This window comes from Tribolium madens, unplaced genomic scaffold (genome assembly GCF_015345945.1).
Source record: "Tribolium madens isolate multiple individuals breed KSU strain unplaced genomic scaffold, Tmad_KSU_1.1 Scaffold_1;HRSCAF=32;Tcas5.2_LG8, whole genome shotgun sequence".
NCBI lineage: Eukaryota > Metazoa > Arthropoda > Insecta > Coleoptera > Tenebrionidae > Tribolium > Tribolium madens.
In genome coordinates, this window is record NW_025400984.1 from 5,979,336 (window position 1) to 5,998,153 (window position 18,818).

The 18,818-nt window shown below is 33.0% G+C and overlaps 1 protein-coding gene across 5 annotated transcripts in view; it reads right to left on the bottom strand.

Annotated features, from left to right (window-relative positions):
- Window positions 1-18,818, bottom strand: part of LOC123004032 (protein jim lovell) — a 59,100-nt gene that overhangs the window by 4,224 nt on the left and 36,058 nt on the right. The window contains exons 1-3 of one of the 5 annotated variants that reach the window (XM_044397143.1): window positions 9,208-9,283; window positions 973-1,524; window positions 401-924 (exon numbers count right to left, since the gene is read on the bottom strand). In XM_044397143.1, the coding sequence (XP_044253078.1) occupies window positions 401-924; window positions 973-1,421 (973 nt within the window). In that variant the 5' untranslated portion in view covers window positions 1,422-1,524; window positions 9,208-9,283. Of the gene's footprint in view, window positions 1-400; window positions 925-972; window positions 1,525-6,839; window positions 6,949-7,055; window positions 7,133-8,351; window positions 8,388-9,207; window positions 9,284-18,818 lie in introns of those variants that run through there. The other 4 variants (XM_044397141.1, XM_044397140.1, XM_044397142.1 and 1 more) reach the window with 4 other exon arrangements.

The window sequence follows — 18,818 nt, forward strand, 5'->3', positions numbered from 1 at the left end:
AGCAATGTATGAATCAAATTTTTTATTAAAATTAAAAGCTCATATTGTGGTGTTTCTTTCTCCTGTTGCCTTCAAGTAGGTAAACAATCACAAAATCAAATACTACGTTATTGGAAAACGCTTGTTGAAATAATATCAACAAGTTGTCCGCTATTCTAGAATTGATTTTTTGAGTTAACACACGCTTAAAAAGTTCTTCAAAACCGCTTGAAGCCATCTATTTCTCTCCACACCTCGGCAACCATTCCACATACGGGGTGTTTACAAACCAATAAACAAGCAAACCTCATTCACCATCCATCACTCATCGATAATAACAATGCAGCAATATTCAATTACTGCATTTTCGTGTTGGTTGTATCACCCACCTCGATTTCCTCATTCTTTCAAAAAAACTTACATTTGCTGTGCGGAGGAGTCATCGCAAGTGCGGAAACCGACGGCATGGGTGGGAACGGTAGAGGCGAGTGGCTATCAATTTCTTGCTTCATGTTCATGGTGGGCGGCAGACTAACAGGTGGCGAAGACCTGAACTCCTTGGAGCCCCCGGTGGACATACTCAGGTCGATTTCGGGACTCCCCGACGGGTCAGGGGTCCGAATCTTATCCTCATCTTTCACCTTGTCTTCTTTCGGTTTCTTAACACTGAGATTCTCAGGAATGGCGTCTTCAGAAGGTGGCGGGGACGGCTTAGTGAGGTCCTGGGGACCGCAAAGCTCGCCCGACCTCCGCCTAGGCCGCGCTTGTTTCCGCCGGGGAATAGGAGACTGGCATTCCGGCCTAGGGAGGAGGGACTCGGGGAAGGAAAGACGGGACATATGAGGGAGCTTCACCGAAGGCTCGTAATTCGATGGACAGGACAAAGGGGAGAAAGGGGATGACCGCTCTCCCGGGGTCCGGACGGTCACTCCCGGCGTCGGAAACCTAAACCAAATTTTGTAAATTAAGAATTTTTGATTTTTAAATTGTTACCTTCCGAAGTAATTCCTGTCGAAGTCGTTGGGTGACGTCGACGGCGTCGGCGTCTGGTTAATAATCGACGTGGACTCTTTATCTACACCAAAAGGGTCCTGGTTGGCCAGGCCCCGGACTTGAAGACTCTCCGCCGCTTTGATCAGACTTTGGAGTTGCTCTTGGATCACGCTGATTTCCCCTTTGTACATGAAATCGACGATTGCTTGGACTTCCCAGCCGCTGAAGTCCTTGAGAACGATGACAGGGTGTTTGCAAGGGTTCTCCGAAAATATTCGTTGGAAGAAAGGCGAACACGCGCTGAGGACGACTTTGTGGGCACGCACGGACGTCTCGGCGCAGACAAGAGTGACGTCTACGAGAGTCTCAGCCTGGAGGAGAGCGTCGAAAGCCGCTAGGATGTGCGTCTGATGGTTGTTCCATCGCAGAGAGTAATGGGACTGGGTCATCGTGGAAAGGGCGAGCTCGTGGTCAGGTCCGAAAGTTTTCGTTAGATACTAACGTCAAACCGTGGTCGTCATTCTCTTTCGTCTCCTCCGGAATTTTGAATTTCTACGAAAAAAAAACAACATAATAAAAAGTAGAAGTAATATTGTTCGCAACTAAATAACATGCCCATTGAAATAAAACTACAGCATTCCAAGCACAAATATGATTATTGTGGACTATAAGAAATTTTAAATATAATCCTGATTTTTTTTTGAAAATACAAATAATTATAAAGTAAGTAATAAAAGATAAATTTTTAACTTAAGTATCTTATCACTTGTACAAATATAACACAATACTATTGAATTATTTACTGTATCAATATAATGCTCTAAAATGCATTGAATAATTCTAGTGCTTCCTATAATAACACAGACTGAATATAGAACGTCTCCATCTTAGGCAAAGTTGCAGCAAATAATGTATCATTCATGATTGATTATTCGATAACATGTCATTACGGTAGTGCATTAATATTGCTTCTAATAGTTGACGTTACGTGTAAGTTACTTTGTTAACTTGTAGTTTAATAACAATAGCTTTAACTTATTAATAATAAAATAAATTCCTAAGTGAATAAATCACTATGTGGAAGAGATACTATAAAGTTGAAAAATCGAATATAAAAAGAAACTACTCATAAGTAATAATTCATTATGGGGATTCATTATGAAGTGTTCTTTGAATAGTTATGTTAATAGATTCATGCTTATTATGAAACCAGCTAGTTACCATCACAAAATCTTCAAAATAGGCTGGTTAAGAATATATAATATATGTAATAAACAAAAACAAAAATTATAAGCCTTTACTTATTTTATTGTCTGGATATGTAGTAAATAAAAAAATGACTAATTTAGTTTTTTTTAACTTTTAAGGGCCAGTTTTATAATCAAATTAAAGGGACTTTAAAGTTAATGTTGGTTTAGAATGTGCTGATTGCTATGGACTTGTTGACAAAAATTTGACATTCTAAACCAACATTAATTTTAAAGTTCCTTTAATTCGATTATGAAACTGGCCCTAAGTTTCACAAAGTAAAGATATATTTTTTTAAATTTTGTATTAGTTTGTTCATCAGTAAATGTACCACGTCTTAATAAACCTTATGTAAACAATAACAAATTTACGGTGTCTCCGGATAGGCAAAACGAAAAACGATTGTCATATTTGCCACAAAAAAGGCACTTTAGTGGAAAATAGTTTTTTTTGAAAATTTTTAAGACATCTTAATTTTTCAAAACTAAAATTGGGTTAGAAATTAGTCTTTGACCAAGCAGAGCTGAACCCCAAAAAACAAGAATTTAAATGAACAGTTTTTAATCTTTACAAGAGTCGTTTCACCTATCCGGAGACAAAAAAATTTAAGATTCAAGATAGAAATATAGCATCGCAGAAAAAAAGGTAGAATCCATGTAATTTCAAATATAAAATTAATATTTTCTGCAGTATTAATTATGCTTGGAGTATATGTCAATAAAATAATTTAAAATATAATTTTCCCTCGTTCTATAAGACAAGATATTTATAGAGAATATCCATATCCAAAAAAGCAACTAAACTTTTCTTAATACTGAAACTTTGTAAATTCTCTTTGATCTAATTTTAGACGTTATAAACGCTACATAAAAAATGAACTTCTGTATGTGTGTAAATTGACTTAATAAAATATTGACATTGTTCTTTTGTGTATAACACATATTGACATAAAAATCTTGTTTGTTGAAATATACAAATTAGTTTTTCAGTCATGTAGGTACACGTAAATAAATGAATTTCATTTTTAATAACATCAAATTCATGATTGATAAACAGGTTAGTTGTATACAAACAGAGCTCGTTAAAAAGTGTGGATACAGTTATACATTATTGAAGTTTGGCTAACTTGATTTTTTTTAATGGCAAGAAGAGTCAAATTTAATATTTCTAAGAAGAGCATTTTTTCTGAATTCTGTAATGCAACACATGCTTACATTATTTTAATCGAAAATTATCGAACTAATTAAATTTTGAAAAATGTATTTTTTTTAGTCTTGGATATGTTGCCTCTATCTATCGTTAGCTCTTTGCCGCCTGAACTTTGACCAAAAAATAAGCAAACTGTTTCTCAAATTTCAGCGTGATCTGCTAAACCGTTCTGAAAATATTTAGCTATAACCATGCTTTTTAGCGACCCTGTATATAAAATCTCAATAAATGAAATAGTGGAAATCGAAGTTGAATCATTAACTGATATTTCCTATAATATAATGTTCACTATTACAAGTATAATACAACAAACAGTAATAATTTTCATAAACATTTTCATAGGTTTTTTGTCCTACTGCATGTGAGTCTAGTTTACTGGTTTAGGGAAATCCAACAATTTTTTCCTTAAATAAGATTTGTGCACCACGGCATACTTTTTTGCATATTTATTTTTAGTATTACACTGGATATTTCACGAAATAAACAAAAATTGGAAAATCCTGAAATAGGTCAATTTTTAATTTTTTGACATTTGATTACTATCAATCAACGTAGACGACGTTTCAGAGCTTTTATAGTAATTTCTCTGCTAGATCTTATTCTGCGTAAATTAAAAATACTCAAAACTCAAACAAAACACACAGCCAAATTCCTGATTAAAATACCCTTCATTTGAGGTATCACAAAAGGGGTAGTACTATTTAACCATTGAAAATTTTGAAGAGGTTGTTTGTATTACAAAAGAGGTTGATGCTGCAACTTTCAAAAGTTCACTAAAAGGTGTTCTCCTGTAAATAAAAATTGACCTGTCCCTGTATTTAATTTTATGAGATATCCAGGGTACCTCGTTTTAAAAAAATCACCTTGTATAGTCTTTTACACATAACAGTATTTTTTTAATAATAATTTTACCAGTCAGACAAAATATTTGGGTCGCTAGCAGAAGTAATAAAAATGTGTGTAAATCGAATCCGGTCGCGGTTCTGTTGCAGTATACACAAATCATGTAAACAATTAACCGATCAAAATTCATATTAAATTCCTAGAATAAAACTCATATGGCAGTAGTCACGAAGGACCGATCTGCGACATGCAAAGTCGAAGTCGCGTGCGTATGTGACATATTCGCGCACGTTTCTCATAATCGCTTATTAGGGGTCGATTCGATAACAGTTTCATAATCCTAAAAGTGCACAATCGATAGACAGTCGTCGGCGTTTTTTCCGGGATGCCGATTTTCACCCCGTTAACAAACATACAACCGTTTAATTTGCGGGTACGTACCGGTATTGTAATTACGGTATTAACTATTGACATTGATGATTTCAGTATTTAATTGAACGATCGATAACATATAAAAGGAAGATTATCATTTATTAAACGAACGGAGGTCTTTCTATTTTCGTGATGATTAACGGGAGCCATTACACATAACTTACCAACTTTACAAGCATACGACTTATTTACATATTTTATATTATCGTGAACACACGGAATCCCGTAATACACATAAATTAACGATTTATCAACGGGACTAAAGGGTTCGACGATAATTGAGACGCACTGTATCTTAACCACAATTAGGAAACAACAATTGGATTTGCCGAAACCACGAAAGAAACTACCAACACATGCACATAATTAATCCAAGAACAATTTCTTCCTTTAAATCTCATTGTCCAGAAATGGCGTCACACGTTTTAAAAAATAATTAATAATTAACTAAAATATCTTTGAGTTTATTTATTGACTTGTTGAACAAAAAGTTGTTGTTTTTTGATTTTAGGCTTGATGAATATAAATCGCAATTTTTTTTTGTAATAGGTACATATAAATCAGAAACAGTATATGTAATTATTATTATGTATATAAATAGATTAAACTAAAAATGACAAAAGTAACTTTTAAACAGATAATAATATTAATATTTCATTTTTAGATCATGACATTATTAACATTTCCATGTCGAGAATATTTTATTGTTTATTTTTGTTGAATTTTATTTTTACTGCAATCGGAACTTGATTAGCTTTCAAAATTGTGTTGATCCTTTCTACAGCGTCTTTATAAATGTATCATACTGCTTCTTCACTTTATTGAAAATACAGAGTGTTGGAAAATAAATATATAATATTCAAGCTGCGCCAGAACTCGCGCCCCAGAGAAGAAATGTCTTACTTTTTAAACATGTTCTTGGTATCTTATCTTACTTGAAATTTTTCTATGAAGCGCGAGTTCTGACACACCCTGTATAAATAAATATATAAAAACAACTAAGTATTAAACCTGCATATTTATTCTTCGACTTTGGCTTTTCCAGTATTAATATGTATTAATTAACTATACGCAAAGATTATTAATCGTTTGATGAATACCCTATTACTTCTTTTAATTATCTATTTTGTACAAGCTTCATTCAAATTTTGTAATTATTTTCAAATTTGTTTATTTTATTGTTTTAACAATTTTGTAATTTTCCTTGAAATATTAAAATAAAAGCTTAAAACCTTTTCGTTTTTACCATTTATTTATATCGTAATATATTTTATTGTTACTTTATTATTTCTAGTTATTATTACTTAATTACTTTGTAAAGTAATATTTGAAATTTTGACAAAGTTTTTCACGCAATTTAGGTGTTTCGTCAAACATGGTTATTTCCTCGTAAACGCCAAAACAAAACTCCTCCTCTGCTACAAGTCTTAAAGCACCCTTTCTTATACCCTCACTGAAACAAATAGACAACAGTAGCGTAAGACAAAGCGATTTCTTTTAGTTTTAGTAACCCAAATTTCCAAAGACGATTAAAAGGAAGAAACACTTTAATTACCTAATGATATGCCTACAATAATTGAAATAATAATAAATTAATTAAATCTTCCTCAGTTTTTCACACCATGCAATATTAGAAGCACCGTTTCCTCATCAAACTAACTGTACTTTTGCCCCGCAGGCGTTTAAACAAAACATACTTCATACTTATAGCTTTATGCACCCTCACTGCCGATAACATGTGTCCCCACTTTGAAAGCAAAGTTCGGAATTGCAGCGATGCCAAAATTTTATTATAGTTTTATCCTCATAAAAATATTTGAAAGATCTCTTTCACTTGAATTGTGGAGACATCAAATGAATCAGAAAGCTTGTAAATACTTAAAGTTAAGTATTTGTCTCAAACACACAAAGACAATCAATTAATTAATTGATGTAAAGTGTACATAATCCGTAAGTATATTTAGATTATGTATAATTAATTAAAAAATAATTAAGGTGTCATCAGAATTGTTTGTTTTAGTAATAGGTGCTTAATATGTCAAGCAAGAAGTTTTTCAACAGTTGGTAAAGTTTTGTTTTAATATTTTTATTAAAAAATTCGTCTGGTAGTTGTGCATGGTCCTGAGCTTTCTTACCAGAGTGTCCACAATAATCACCCACAAACACATTAGAAAATCACACACAGGTCGGTGGTATCCTCAAAGCATGCGTGTCAAAATGTGGGATTTGTGCGCTTTTGGATTAGGATAAAAACAGGAGCACGTGGTCTGAGTCGGATCGCGCAATTTGTTATATGCCGCATGTTGCACCCGATAGAAGCACAAGAAGAGCACGCGTGTAACTCGACGCACCTTGCACCAGGTCCCGCAGGAAGTCTTCTTGAGGGGGCGACTCGTCCGACTGCTTTCAAAAATATGCCGACTCGCAATGGACGCATAATTCCCGGATCCCCGTTAATGAATCCGATTAGACAAAGCTTGGCAAGAGGCAAGAACGCTTGCGCCTTGCCTCCCCTCGTGCAAGACTCTCCCCACCTTCTCTTTACTCTTACTGTTTTACCCTTAGATATAAATTAAGGGGCGGCGAGTACTTAGAATCACACACGTACTTCTACCCTCTCTCTCGGCTCGACCGACCACTAATTACTCCCGACAAAGAGGCCGGATCGGACCTCTCCGTCTGCTTTGCATAAGTGCACTAAGAAATCATCCGCGCCGCGACGGACGTCGCCCTCCTTTTCTTTTCGAAGACGCTCCCCGCACTCACACACACACGAGACGTCGAGCACTTCGCTCCGGATTTTTGCAGAGCGCCGGTTTCCGGGAGTTCCGGGACATACTGAAGCCATGCGAACCGGAGCCGCTGGATTTCAGTGCCGCGCCAACGCGATCCAACTTTCCCCCAAAAACGGACCGGACTTTTTTCAAGGGTGGGAAAAAAACGCGATCGGACTAACACATTTACACCTGAACAGACCATCACGGACACCAAAAACCATCAGTTAAACATAACTCGCGCCCGCGCGATTTTTCCTCATTTTCAACTTCAAACTTTTAATAGAACAACTTTGCATAATGTTTATTTTTCAAATAATCACAAACATCAAACCGGAGAAATGTTGTTATAGTAAGGTACAAATTGCCAACATCAAGAAGTAAGAATTTAATTGTAAAGTTATATAGAGTTTGAATTAGAAATTAAGAAAATACATACATTCATAAAAAATTCGAACTCTGGCTTGACAAGTCGCTTCCTTTGTACATATTTTTATCTAAGTATTTATTTTTTACTTATTTATAAATACTTCAGTTTAGTTACAATACCATTATTCCTAGAACCAATAAAAACAAGTCATGTCTTGAAGCAGGTAATCGCTTTGAATTTTTCAAAGAAATGAACTTTGATGCATCTTGGTATCTTGAAGCAATACGTGATTTATACGTGAGTGAAAAACAATAAATAGGATTTTGAAAATCTGTCAAAACATAAGAAAGTCAGAATGACTAAGCAGGTAACAATGCTTTCTACGAAAAGAAGATGATAACAAAACATTTTCTATTGGCATGTGACAAGAATTATTTCCGTTTGACTTCACTTAGAATTCCATGGAACGTGTGGAAAGGTCTGAAGAATTAGTTGGTACTCACTGGATAACTTAAAACCAAACACATGCACAAACACACACACATAAAGAGAAGATAACATGTAGCTATCACACATCGAAAAAAAGGAGATATTTTGTGCTGACAAAACTGCAAAAAACATGTTGACGATAATCATTAATCAATTAGAAATGACTTTATAAGCTTTTTTAAAAAAAAATTAACTTAAAGCCAATTGTGCTTCCAGTTAAAAAGCACATGTAAATTTGTATTTTTTATAAAAACACTCTACATTATGTGTTTCACATTTTCATCTTATTAATTTTTTTATTTTATATAGAATGTCTAATATTATTGACTTCAAATTTTTTTAAAAGAATACCCTTATTTTATAGATGCAATAGATTTCTTTTCAGAATAATAATTTCTATTTATAGTACAAAATCAAGTACCTAATGCAGACATTGTGAATTTTGTTATATCAAATAAAATATTATTTATCCTTTTTCTTTGTTTTTATAAGCTAAGCAAGTGTGGGTCTTAAGAATTGTTTTTTAAGCTAGTTACCAAAGTGTATCTAAAGTTTCTAGCTTTACAAAGAAAAACTATGTTCTGTGTAGTAAGTATCTTGTTAAAATAACTTCTGCAAAACAATTTTTTTAAATCTCTTCCAAATTCAGATTTTTTAGTTCTCTATAAAATATGGAAAAAAATATGCAGAAAAACTGTAATAACATAATTAATAAAACCTAATTTTATTGCAAAAAAAATCCAACACAACTAACGAAATATTTCAAACATTTTAAGTTTTAAACCCCAACAGCGTTTTGCCTCTTACTTTCCATAATCAAACGTTTAGAAAACAAAAATAGTCTTTCAAGTTGTCGCACTTTGCGTTTACCTTTAGTATTTTCGCTGTGCGCCCTTGCCGTATAAATTTCGTCACGAGCCGCCACTACACTGTAACAGGCCACATTTCCCATTAAAATTCAACTCCCCTTCGAAACGGCACTATTAACCTGTTGGTGTCTTCACGTTAACTAAAGGCCAGGTTAGGGATGACGTCCTCAAAACAACCATAATTTTTCCAAGAAGTACCGCAATAAAGATATGGCCCGTACCGGTGTGGTGGTACCTCACAGGGTCGCCAAAATCGCCCTTGACAATCGAACCGATTCCACAAATACGTAACCGCAAATGAAATTGTAATAAATTAATAATTCAAACAAACTCATTAGCGAGGCATATGCGGAGTAATGTATCCGAGCTGCCTCATTAATAATTCGAAACTTTAAATGAATCCCAAGTTTAGATATAAGTTCTACATGTGAACGTAATAATACAAACGCATATATCATCGGGACATGTCACCGGCTAATACGACGATGGCACCTGAGAGCCGCTATTTGGAGCACGTGGGCAAATTTTCGAGACTTACGATCGAGAGAAAAGACGCAGAGGGATTCCACAATAAGTTTTTCTCTGTCATTAAAATTTAACATTTATTACATAAAAAAATCCTGTCAAATCAATACCGTCATTAAGAAGTTCCAGTTGTTTGGCGTTTTATCAGTAAGTCAGTTGAAAGGGATTTCTAAGTGACAAAAAATCCAAAACAGATTTACAGAACTACAGGGTGTGTATAACATAAGATACCAAAAAAAATGTTTCAAAAATTCTATCTGTCTAAAGTTTTTGACATTTGACATTTTTTATGTCTATTTAGTGATACTGATGATCTTGTTTTCTTTATAATTATTTAGTAAAAGTACAAAAATTTTGTCAATAAAAGCCACAGATAACATTAAACAGAGTTACAATTTAGGATACATCTGGCTTATTTCCTTTTATAATAGCCCGTAACAAAAAATCTTAGAAATTATTTTTCCATCAACAGAAATAAATAAAATCAAAATGCAAAATTTAAATTTTCATAACTTCGAAATTTTTATAGATAGAATTTAGAATATTTTTTTCATGTTCCTGGTATCTTACCTTACATATCATTTTACTCTGGCTCAACCTGTATGTATATACGGAAAAAATATTGTAAAAAATTTCCAATAAAAAAACATAGAATTTGTACAAAGTAGCCATTTTCCTTTTATTTGTTTTTTACACCTTCCGGAGTTTCGTACAAGCTAATTCCAGCTATACAAAATTTTTGCATCACAGCATTTTTTTGTTGTACACCTTGCAACAATACTGTCTTTGCAATCAATAAACATGTATTACTCGAGATATGTTTTGAAAATCAAAAAAATTGAAAATATTCGCAATCCTAAAAACATTTTTCACCATCAGAAACAAATAAAACAAAAAAAATTGCATAGAATATATCTAGCGGACTCAGTGGTAATGAAGATGGTATTGGTTGAAGTAGCCAGCAGGGTTGGACATTTACACGTAAAGAACACAAAAACAGCGGAAACAATGTAAAGAAATATTATTTTAAAGTTAAGTAAAATATTTACCAACAGATTTGACAGTTTTTATATTCTATGCTAATGAAGAATAAAAATGAAGTTTATGCGTCTTACTATAGAATTTTTTTTTGTAAGAAATGCAATAAGCAGTCATTTTAATAGTTGGGCTTCAAATTAATAAAAAAAAATTTTTGGGAAATTGTTTTCATAAATATATTTTGAAAAAAAATAATTCCCAGATTTTATATTGTTTTCATTGTTTGTGATTTTTACATGTTTCATTTATAAATAAACAATGATTTTGTTTATATGTAAACAACAATGTTTACGCGCCCAACTCTGATAACCAGAACGATTTGCTCCTCCTGTGACAAAGTCTGCCACCCATAGAAAAGTAATAAAAAAACTAAACTTTCAGTAGTTTCAGTTTCTGAGTTTTACAAAACGCAAATGCATAAGAATAAAATACTTTGGTTAATTGCTAAAATCATTAGAGCATATTTTTTATGTCTCAAACTATTCTAAGTTATAGTGCATAAAGTTATTTTTTTGTTTCTAATAGAAAAATTTAGTTTGCATTTATTTAAATAGAAGAATTTTTTTTATGGTTATAACTTTTTGAAAGTTTTGGATTTGACCTTAAGGCATGTCAATTTAAATGAACCCTATGCACGCAGCACAGTTACATTAAATATGTAAATAAAATAGAGTCGTTTATTATAAGACACAGTACACAGTGTGCACTAATGGCTAATTTATTTAGCTTTATATAAAAAAGAAAGAAAAAAAAACATAATTTTAATAAATTTTTACAAAAAAAAAGAAAATTGCAGTAGTTTAAAATCCCTAAACATATTACTTTTCCACTATGTACTATAGTGAACAAAGTATAGGTAAATTTAATTTATCCAGTCTTCTTAAATAAAGAGAAATATGTAGAAACATTGGTTTATGGTAGATATTCAAAAAATTCCATTTTTATCCAAAACCTCCTTTATGCAAAAATTTTTAACTAGCAAAATAGTTGTGTTATTTTATACTTACTGTAATTAAAATTTCAGCCTGGTTTTAAGCCTGCTTTTTTAATTTATTAACTAAAATCACTATAAAATTCAATAAAATATTTGAATTATTGTTTTTATTACCAATGTAAAAATTAACATTCTGAGCAGTATACAGGTTGCGCCAGAACTCGCGCTCCAGAGAAAAATGTCATGTAAGATCAGAAACCAGGAACATAAAAAGGTTCTGAGAGTTTAAAAAAAAATAATAAATTTTCCAAGTTTTTACAGGCGATTATAAGAGAAAACAAAGAAGCTGTATCCTAAATTGTAATTCTGTTTAATGTTATTTGTGGCTCTTGTTGGCAAAATTTTTGTACTTTTACGAAATAATTATAAAAAACATATACAAAATCATCAATATTACATTTTTTCCATGTTCCTGGTATCTTATTGAAATTTTTCTCTGGAGCGCGAGTTCTGACACACCCCGTATAAATGTATAGCAAAACGAAGATGTTAGATTTTGCTCACTTAGGAGCGTTATTGCAATAAAACCTGGTCGTGTGATAAATTATTATTGTTATATTTTTATAGTTTTAGTATGTGTCCTAATTTCTTTTTTTCAACTGTTAGTTCGAAGAAATTTTAACTTTGCATTTTCGTTTGGAAATTTTCCCACACTTGATTTTCGATCCTTGTCGCATCCGTCATAAACTTGCACATATTTTACAATTTTCGTGTCGGCAAAAAGACATAGGCCGAAAAACGTCCTCTACCGTCATATAACAATCAAGCACCGGTGCCATATTTTGGCGAAACTCGCCATAAACCGATTGTGTTCCGTTGACCGTGCCATTAGCATACGTCCATGCACCCCCATAAAACAAGTATTCGCAAATCCTCAGGTATGTTTCTGTTATCTGTGAAGCGTTTGCATGTGAAAGGGATTAGAAAAAGGATGTTTTATGGTCCGTCTTGTACCTGGGGTGGGAATTCCCTTATGTGAGGGTGCGTGTGTGAGGCACGGCCGTGACAATTATCGATTCGAATTCTTCTTGCATGCAATGAGTGAAAAGACAAGAAGGAGAAGAAGAGAACGGCGTCGGTCATTAAAACTTTTGCCTCGATGGAAAGAAACGGACTCATTTCCTTCGCTCGATAAACAAAGAGGGACGCAACGGATTAAAACCAGAATATGTTATAACTTGAATAATTGTGCTGCGGATGAGTTTAAAATCCTACCAGTCGTATTTATTGGTCGAGAATAAAGCTCTTGATTATTATTCCACGAGACTTTCGCTTTTCGAAGAAAAACGCGAACACATCCAAGACGCACCTCTTCGCTCCGGAATAATCGGAGGAAAAGAGATGGATTGAGGCTTGTCGGCTCGAATTAAGATCGAGCTTTAATTTGAAATGCGCGCGCCCCCACCCCCACACACATCCCCGCTATTTTCTTATACACGTATACCGGTGCTGGTTTTTAATTTTACGAAGACGTAGAGGGATGCGAAGGGTTGCCTTCTTTTAACTAACAAACACTGGCAGAGACATTTCAAACCCGCTCGATGAATCGTTTTTAAAACTTTATACCGTATTTTCCACATTTTTCTCCAATAAAACAAAAGTATCGCATTTAACTAACCTATAAGTAAGTATTCTGCTAGTATTGATCGCATTTTCAAGTATACATTATGAGAAATGAGAGTCAATTAAATAAAATTTAAGTGTCCCAAAACAAATACAGAAAAAAGTAATCTATGGTTACAAAATCAATTCATTGGCACTTTCTGTGAATGGCACCCCCAGTCGCAGTCCGGCCCTGTCGCGCTAGTTTTTCACAATCGTGGTTTTTCTAGGTGAAATCGAGTGCAGAAACATAGTCAATCGGACATGAATCATTGAGCGGAACTCGGCGTGTACCTGGCCGTTCCTCTTCGCTGTCTAACTGCAATTTGCAAATCATTCCAAAAGTTAAAAGACCTCCGCAATTCACATGAGAAACACAAATAGCACGGTTCGATCCATTGACTACTCGACCGGAGGGGAAAAAACATCATTGACCACTATTCCGAATGGATTTATAACAGACACTTTCTTTTTATCCAGTGTCGAGGAACGGGACCGAAAAATTGCAACACTCTATATATTCATGCAACTGAGACTCATATTTATAATATTCGTCGATTTTTTTGCTTCAATGGGTTTGTAGGTGCAGAAATAATATGCGATTTAAACGACGAAAAAACAATATTGAAATTTCCCAGAACAGTCAATTAATTTGCAAAAAAGATCATCCTACGTGTGTCAGAAGCAACGGTAAATCCTTGCACAAGTAGACGGTTTTCTTGCAGAATTTGTAATAAAATATCAACTCATCCATTCGTTCCTCAAAACCGCAAAACAGCATCAAATTCGAAAAGTCAGTCGATTTGATTTTTTCCCGCATTGTTGTACGCCTTTCACTGGTAGATGGTAAAGGTCAGTTCCTTGAGTACATCGTAGATCGCGTGTTTCCCATTCGAATCAAGCAAATACGAGGGGACATAATAATGAAGTCAGTAGCTGGAGAATAACTCCATGGCTGTCAGTCTAAATTTGATGGATGTGTATAGTTTCTTTATTATGGTAGCCGTGGTCAAAAAACGATCGCGTCGACACATTAGATCGTGGCCGAGAAATAGCCGCATGACCGGTAGCTGAAATGTCAGGAAATTTGCGGTTGGGACTTTATTGCTTTCTTCACGGCAATGCAAAAATTTCAGATGAGATATGTGGGGGCAGAGGCGGATTTGAAAGGCAGAAAAATAAAAGGCGTTGAGAAGATTGTGCACAATGTGTGAGAAAATAATGAAAAAGAGAAGACTTATTTGTTTAAAACATACAGTAGCCTAATTGCCCTCTAATTAATTTTAAGTTATTCAGAAAATTAACAAGAGATTATTATCAGACATAAGTCAATTTATTGCGCCCAGGATCGCATTATTTTATCTTATACTTATTATAAATAAATGAATTCCAGTTTTTTATGTTATATACGGTATGTATACGGTATGTCACCGGATTGAGTTTCCAAGAGGAAAAAAAATTTATCTTTAATTTTATGCCAAAACTGCAAAAGAAAAACATTTTTTGCTTCACCTAAAACGAACAAATCTGTACTTAAAACTTTATTATTCTGATTGAATGAAAAGAAAAGTTAAATTTTTTCTTGATTTTTGACTTAGAATAATTTTTCTCTGCTTTTTAAGTCCTATCACATTGGTGGTTTTATTTATTTAACAACTATATGTCACTTTGACCATTAATTTATTAATTAAATAATGATAGTTCTTGTTAAAAATGACTTTGGTTTTGATCTCAAAGCTGTTTCTTTGAGTTGCTATTTATTAAACTTATGCTTTTCACAAACGGTTTTGTTATTTAACTTGCGTAAACTCATTTGTCAAAGTGACATCATTGTCAAAATAATAAAACCGCCAATGTCATAGGACTTTAAAAGCAGAGAAAAACTAAGTCCAAAATCAAGAGAAAAATAAACTTTTCTTTTTACAAAGTTAGAATAATAATAGATTTGATAAAAAAAAAATTCCTCTTGTAAAGTCAATCCGGGGACATACTGTATAATTTAAAATCAAGTCATAAAAATGAACATATATAAAATTAAAAAAATAATTTAAACTCAATAAACCTTAAAGAATTAAGTCCGAAATAAAACTTTTTTAGGCTTTATTTTTTTTAAAACCATACTTTGTGACCAATGTGATCTTAAAAAATAAATAAAATTATTCAATTAAATTTAATATACAGTGTTTATTATTACCAATTTAAATTGGTGATAGAATATTCAATTTGAAGATAAAAGTTTCCTATGAACATGTATCGAAAAATACACTCTTTGAAAGGGGTGCATGTTTTAATGGATTTTGTCTAATATTTCAGAAGCCATTTTAGATAAAATTATACACCTAAACGAATTCAAAGATAAAATGTCGAAATTTTTAATCACGAGCGTCCTAAACTGAAGAGTTTAGGATGATATTTACTATAACTATTTTGGCTGAAGTTTCTTGTCCTTTCAGCAACAAAATTCTAAATTTTATAGTTTTTCACAAAAAAGAGGTCTCTTGCGTTTGTTCTATACAACTTATCCTTTTTGAGTAAAATCATTTTAAAACTTATGATGTAGACCCTGCACAGCATACAAATCACATGTTGAAATCTGTAACAATAAATACGAAACATCCTGTATTAATTTTTTAACAAATAAAAAAGAACTGCATTTCACTATTTCTTGTTACCTAGACAACTTTAAAATTTCAGCGTGCTATAAAGGCCAAATTACGTACGTTGCAGCGTGTTTTAATTTAGTGTTATGATGCAGGTATAATAAAAAACGATATAAATATAAGAAAGTGCGTAATCAATAGAGATAAATCTTATCTTTGTTCATTTCTGTATCTGTATTTTCTGTATCTGTAGGATCTTAAAAAACAACTTATGAAAATTTGATTCTGGCTAAATCCGATTTTTTTTTAGTTTTCGAATTTTTTTATTATAATTCTTCTTCTTCATAGATTATTTCATAATTTCTAAACTAAATTAATATCAAACAAAATAGATATTAGTACCTATTAAATCTTTATAAAATTATTCAATAAAATACAAAACAACTTGATCGTAATGTTTATGCTTGCATAATTTTCTAATTACCACACAATCGACTACTGCTAGGTATAGATATCCAACACAAGAGAAGATTTATATTTTAATATGCAATCTTGTCACTCGGCTACAGCAATATTAATATTTATTAAGAAACATTAGTAGATGCTTGTTGCTAAATTATTAAGTAACAAATAAATCAATTTTCTGGTCTATGTTAAAAACACAAATCAAAAATTTATTAAGGCTGTAATTTCTTTAAGAAAGTAATATAAAAAGACTTTTTAAAATTAGTACTCTTCAAACAAGTGTCATAAAAGTGCTGACATCATCCTTATTTGTTGAAAAACTTGAAAAAATCGCGCTTATTGAAGCCAAACCTCGTACGAAAACAGCAATAGCGCACAGAATAAGTTAACTAAACGCATGAGAAGGCATGTTGAAAAATAAAAATCGCGGACATGGAATGACGTGCGGCGTGGTTCACGCTTCGCGATTTCCCATTATTCTTGTATGCACACCTATATAAGATGTGTAGCAAAAAGTGTGTAGAAAATCTTATCCAGCGATGACGATCTGCGATACTTATGTGTGGATTATAAATTAGGCGTTTCTTCTGATTAAGACATATTCGAACCGATCAAAAGGTTAATCTTAAGCGACAGTCACGCGAGACTATTTTTCCATTTTTATAACCCGCTTCCGCGGTCGCACTAGATACAGGGTGGCTCATCTGAGAACTCCTCGTAATATTTCATTAAGATGCATCCCTATTGCGGCTTTAGACACCTGTATGTTCACCTGTCTCCACAGGGCCGTATCGCTCATATTGCGCAAGGTGTCCTTCTCGCTCGGCTTCGGCCAGGTGCAAAAGAAAAAATCTTCATCCCGATCCACGGCCGACCAGATTTCGGTCATGGATGGGTGGTTAAAGACGCGTATGATGGTCATATACACGATGCTGTGATGTGTGACGATCATTTACCGCTCCAGCTGTTCCGTTCGTCTTCTTCGCCGATCACCCGGAGGAAAGATGGAGTGAGATGGAGCGGCGGGGTGAAGGTGGGCCTAATTGGTGGCGGATGACATCAACGTTTTGGAGTCTTTTTTCGAGTGTGGAAGGAAGGGGTAATGATACGCACGGATGGGCCTCGAATGAGACGAGAGCTTTTTTTAGGAGTATATGGTTTGCGCTCGTAGATATGAATTAACTCCTAAAAAACTCCGTCTTTTATGAACTTGTACTCTTTTTGTAACATTTACTAAATTTAAAGATTCAGATTATTAAAAACGAAAAATTTGTGAATTGAAAAATTGTCAAATTTTAGAGTACCATAAAATAAAATTTCCTCTGTTTTATTTTTCAAGTTAATCTTAATTATAAAATTTTTATAATTAATAAAATATGTAAATTTTTTTCCAGATAAAAACAAAGATTTCAGGTTGTGGCAAGTTTTGTAGGGTGAGTAATCTCTTTTGTATGAATGTGCAATAAACTTTATATTTTGCAGTTTGCGCAACTTTACGACATTGTTATGTTAAAATAACTGCAACAAGCAACATCACTTTACAAAAACCACTGGCAATGCTTGTAACCCTTCATTTTAGTCCAACGCAGTTTTAAATGGTCATTTTTTTATCAAGATGCAATATTTGTTGCTTTTTTTTGAATAACAAATAATTGTAAACATACAGGATGTTTCAGAACTCGCGCTCCAGAGAAAAATGACAAGTAAGGTCAAAAACAGGAATATATGTAGAAAAAATGTCAAAGAAATTCTATCAATAAAAATTTCGAATTTTGCATTTTGACTCTATTTGTTTCTATTGGAAAAATTATTTTGCATGTTTCTTGCTGTAGACTATTAGAAGAGAAAACAAAGAAGTGCTATATTTAATGTTATTTGTGCTTTTTTATTGACAAAGTTTTTGTACTTTCACTGAGTACCTAATTATGTAAAAACATAGGTATACCAGATCATCGGTAACATTAAATGGATATAAAGAAGGTTAAATGTCAAAAAATTTATCCCAAAATTTTTTGACCGATACAAATTTTTAAACATTTTTTCCATATTTCTGGTCCCTTATTTTACGTGGCATTTTTTTCTAGGACGCGAGTTTTCAAAAACAACCTATACAACGAAAAACGCCTAACCTGACCTGAACTGTACTAACTTAATGTCAAGATCACAAAAATTATTAAATTACAGTGTTTTTCCTTTGGGTTTTCTCTTTTGTCAAATGTATTTTACTATTTCTCAAAACTATTTCCTACCTACGTCGCTTTGACATTAATTATATCAAATGAAATAGTTTTGAGTACTTTTGAGTAATAGTGAAATATGACAAAAGAGAAAAACCAAAAGAAAAACACTGTAAGACGATTTAAACTACATGTAATAGTGTATAAAAAT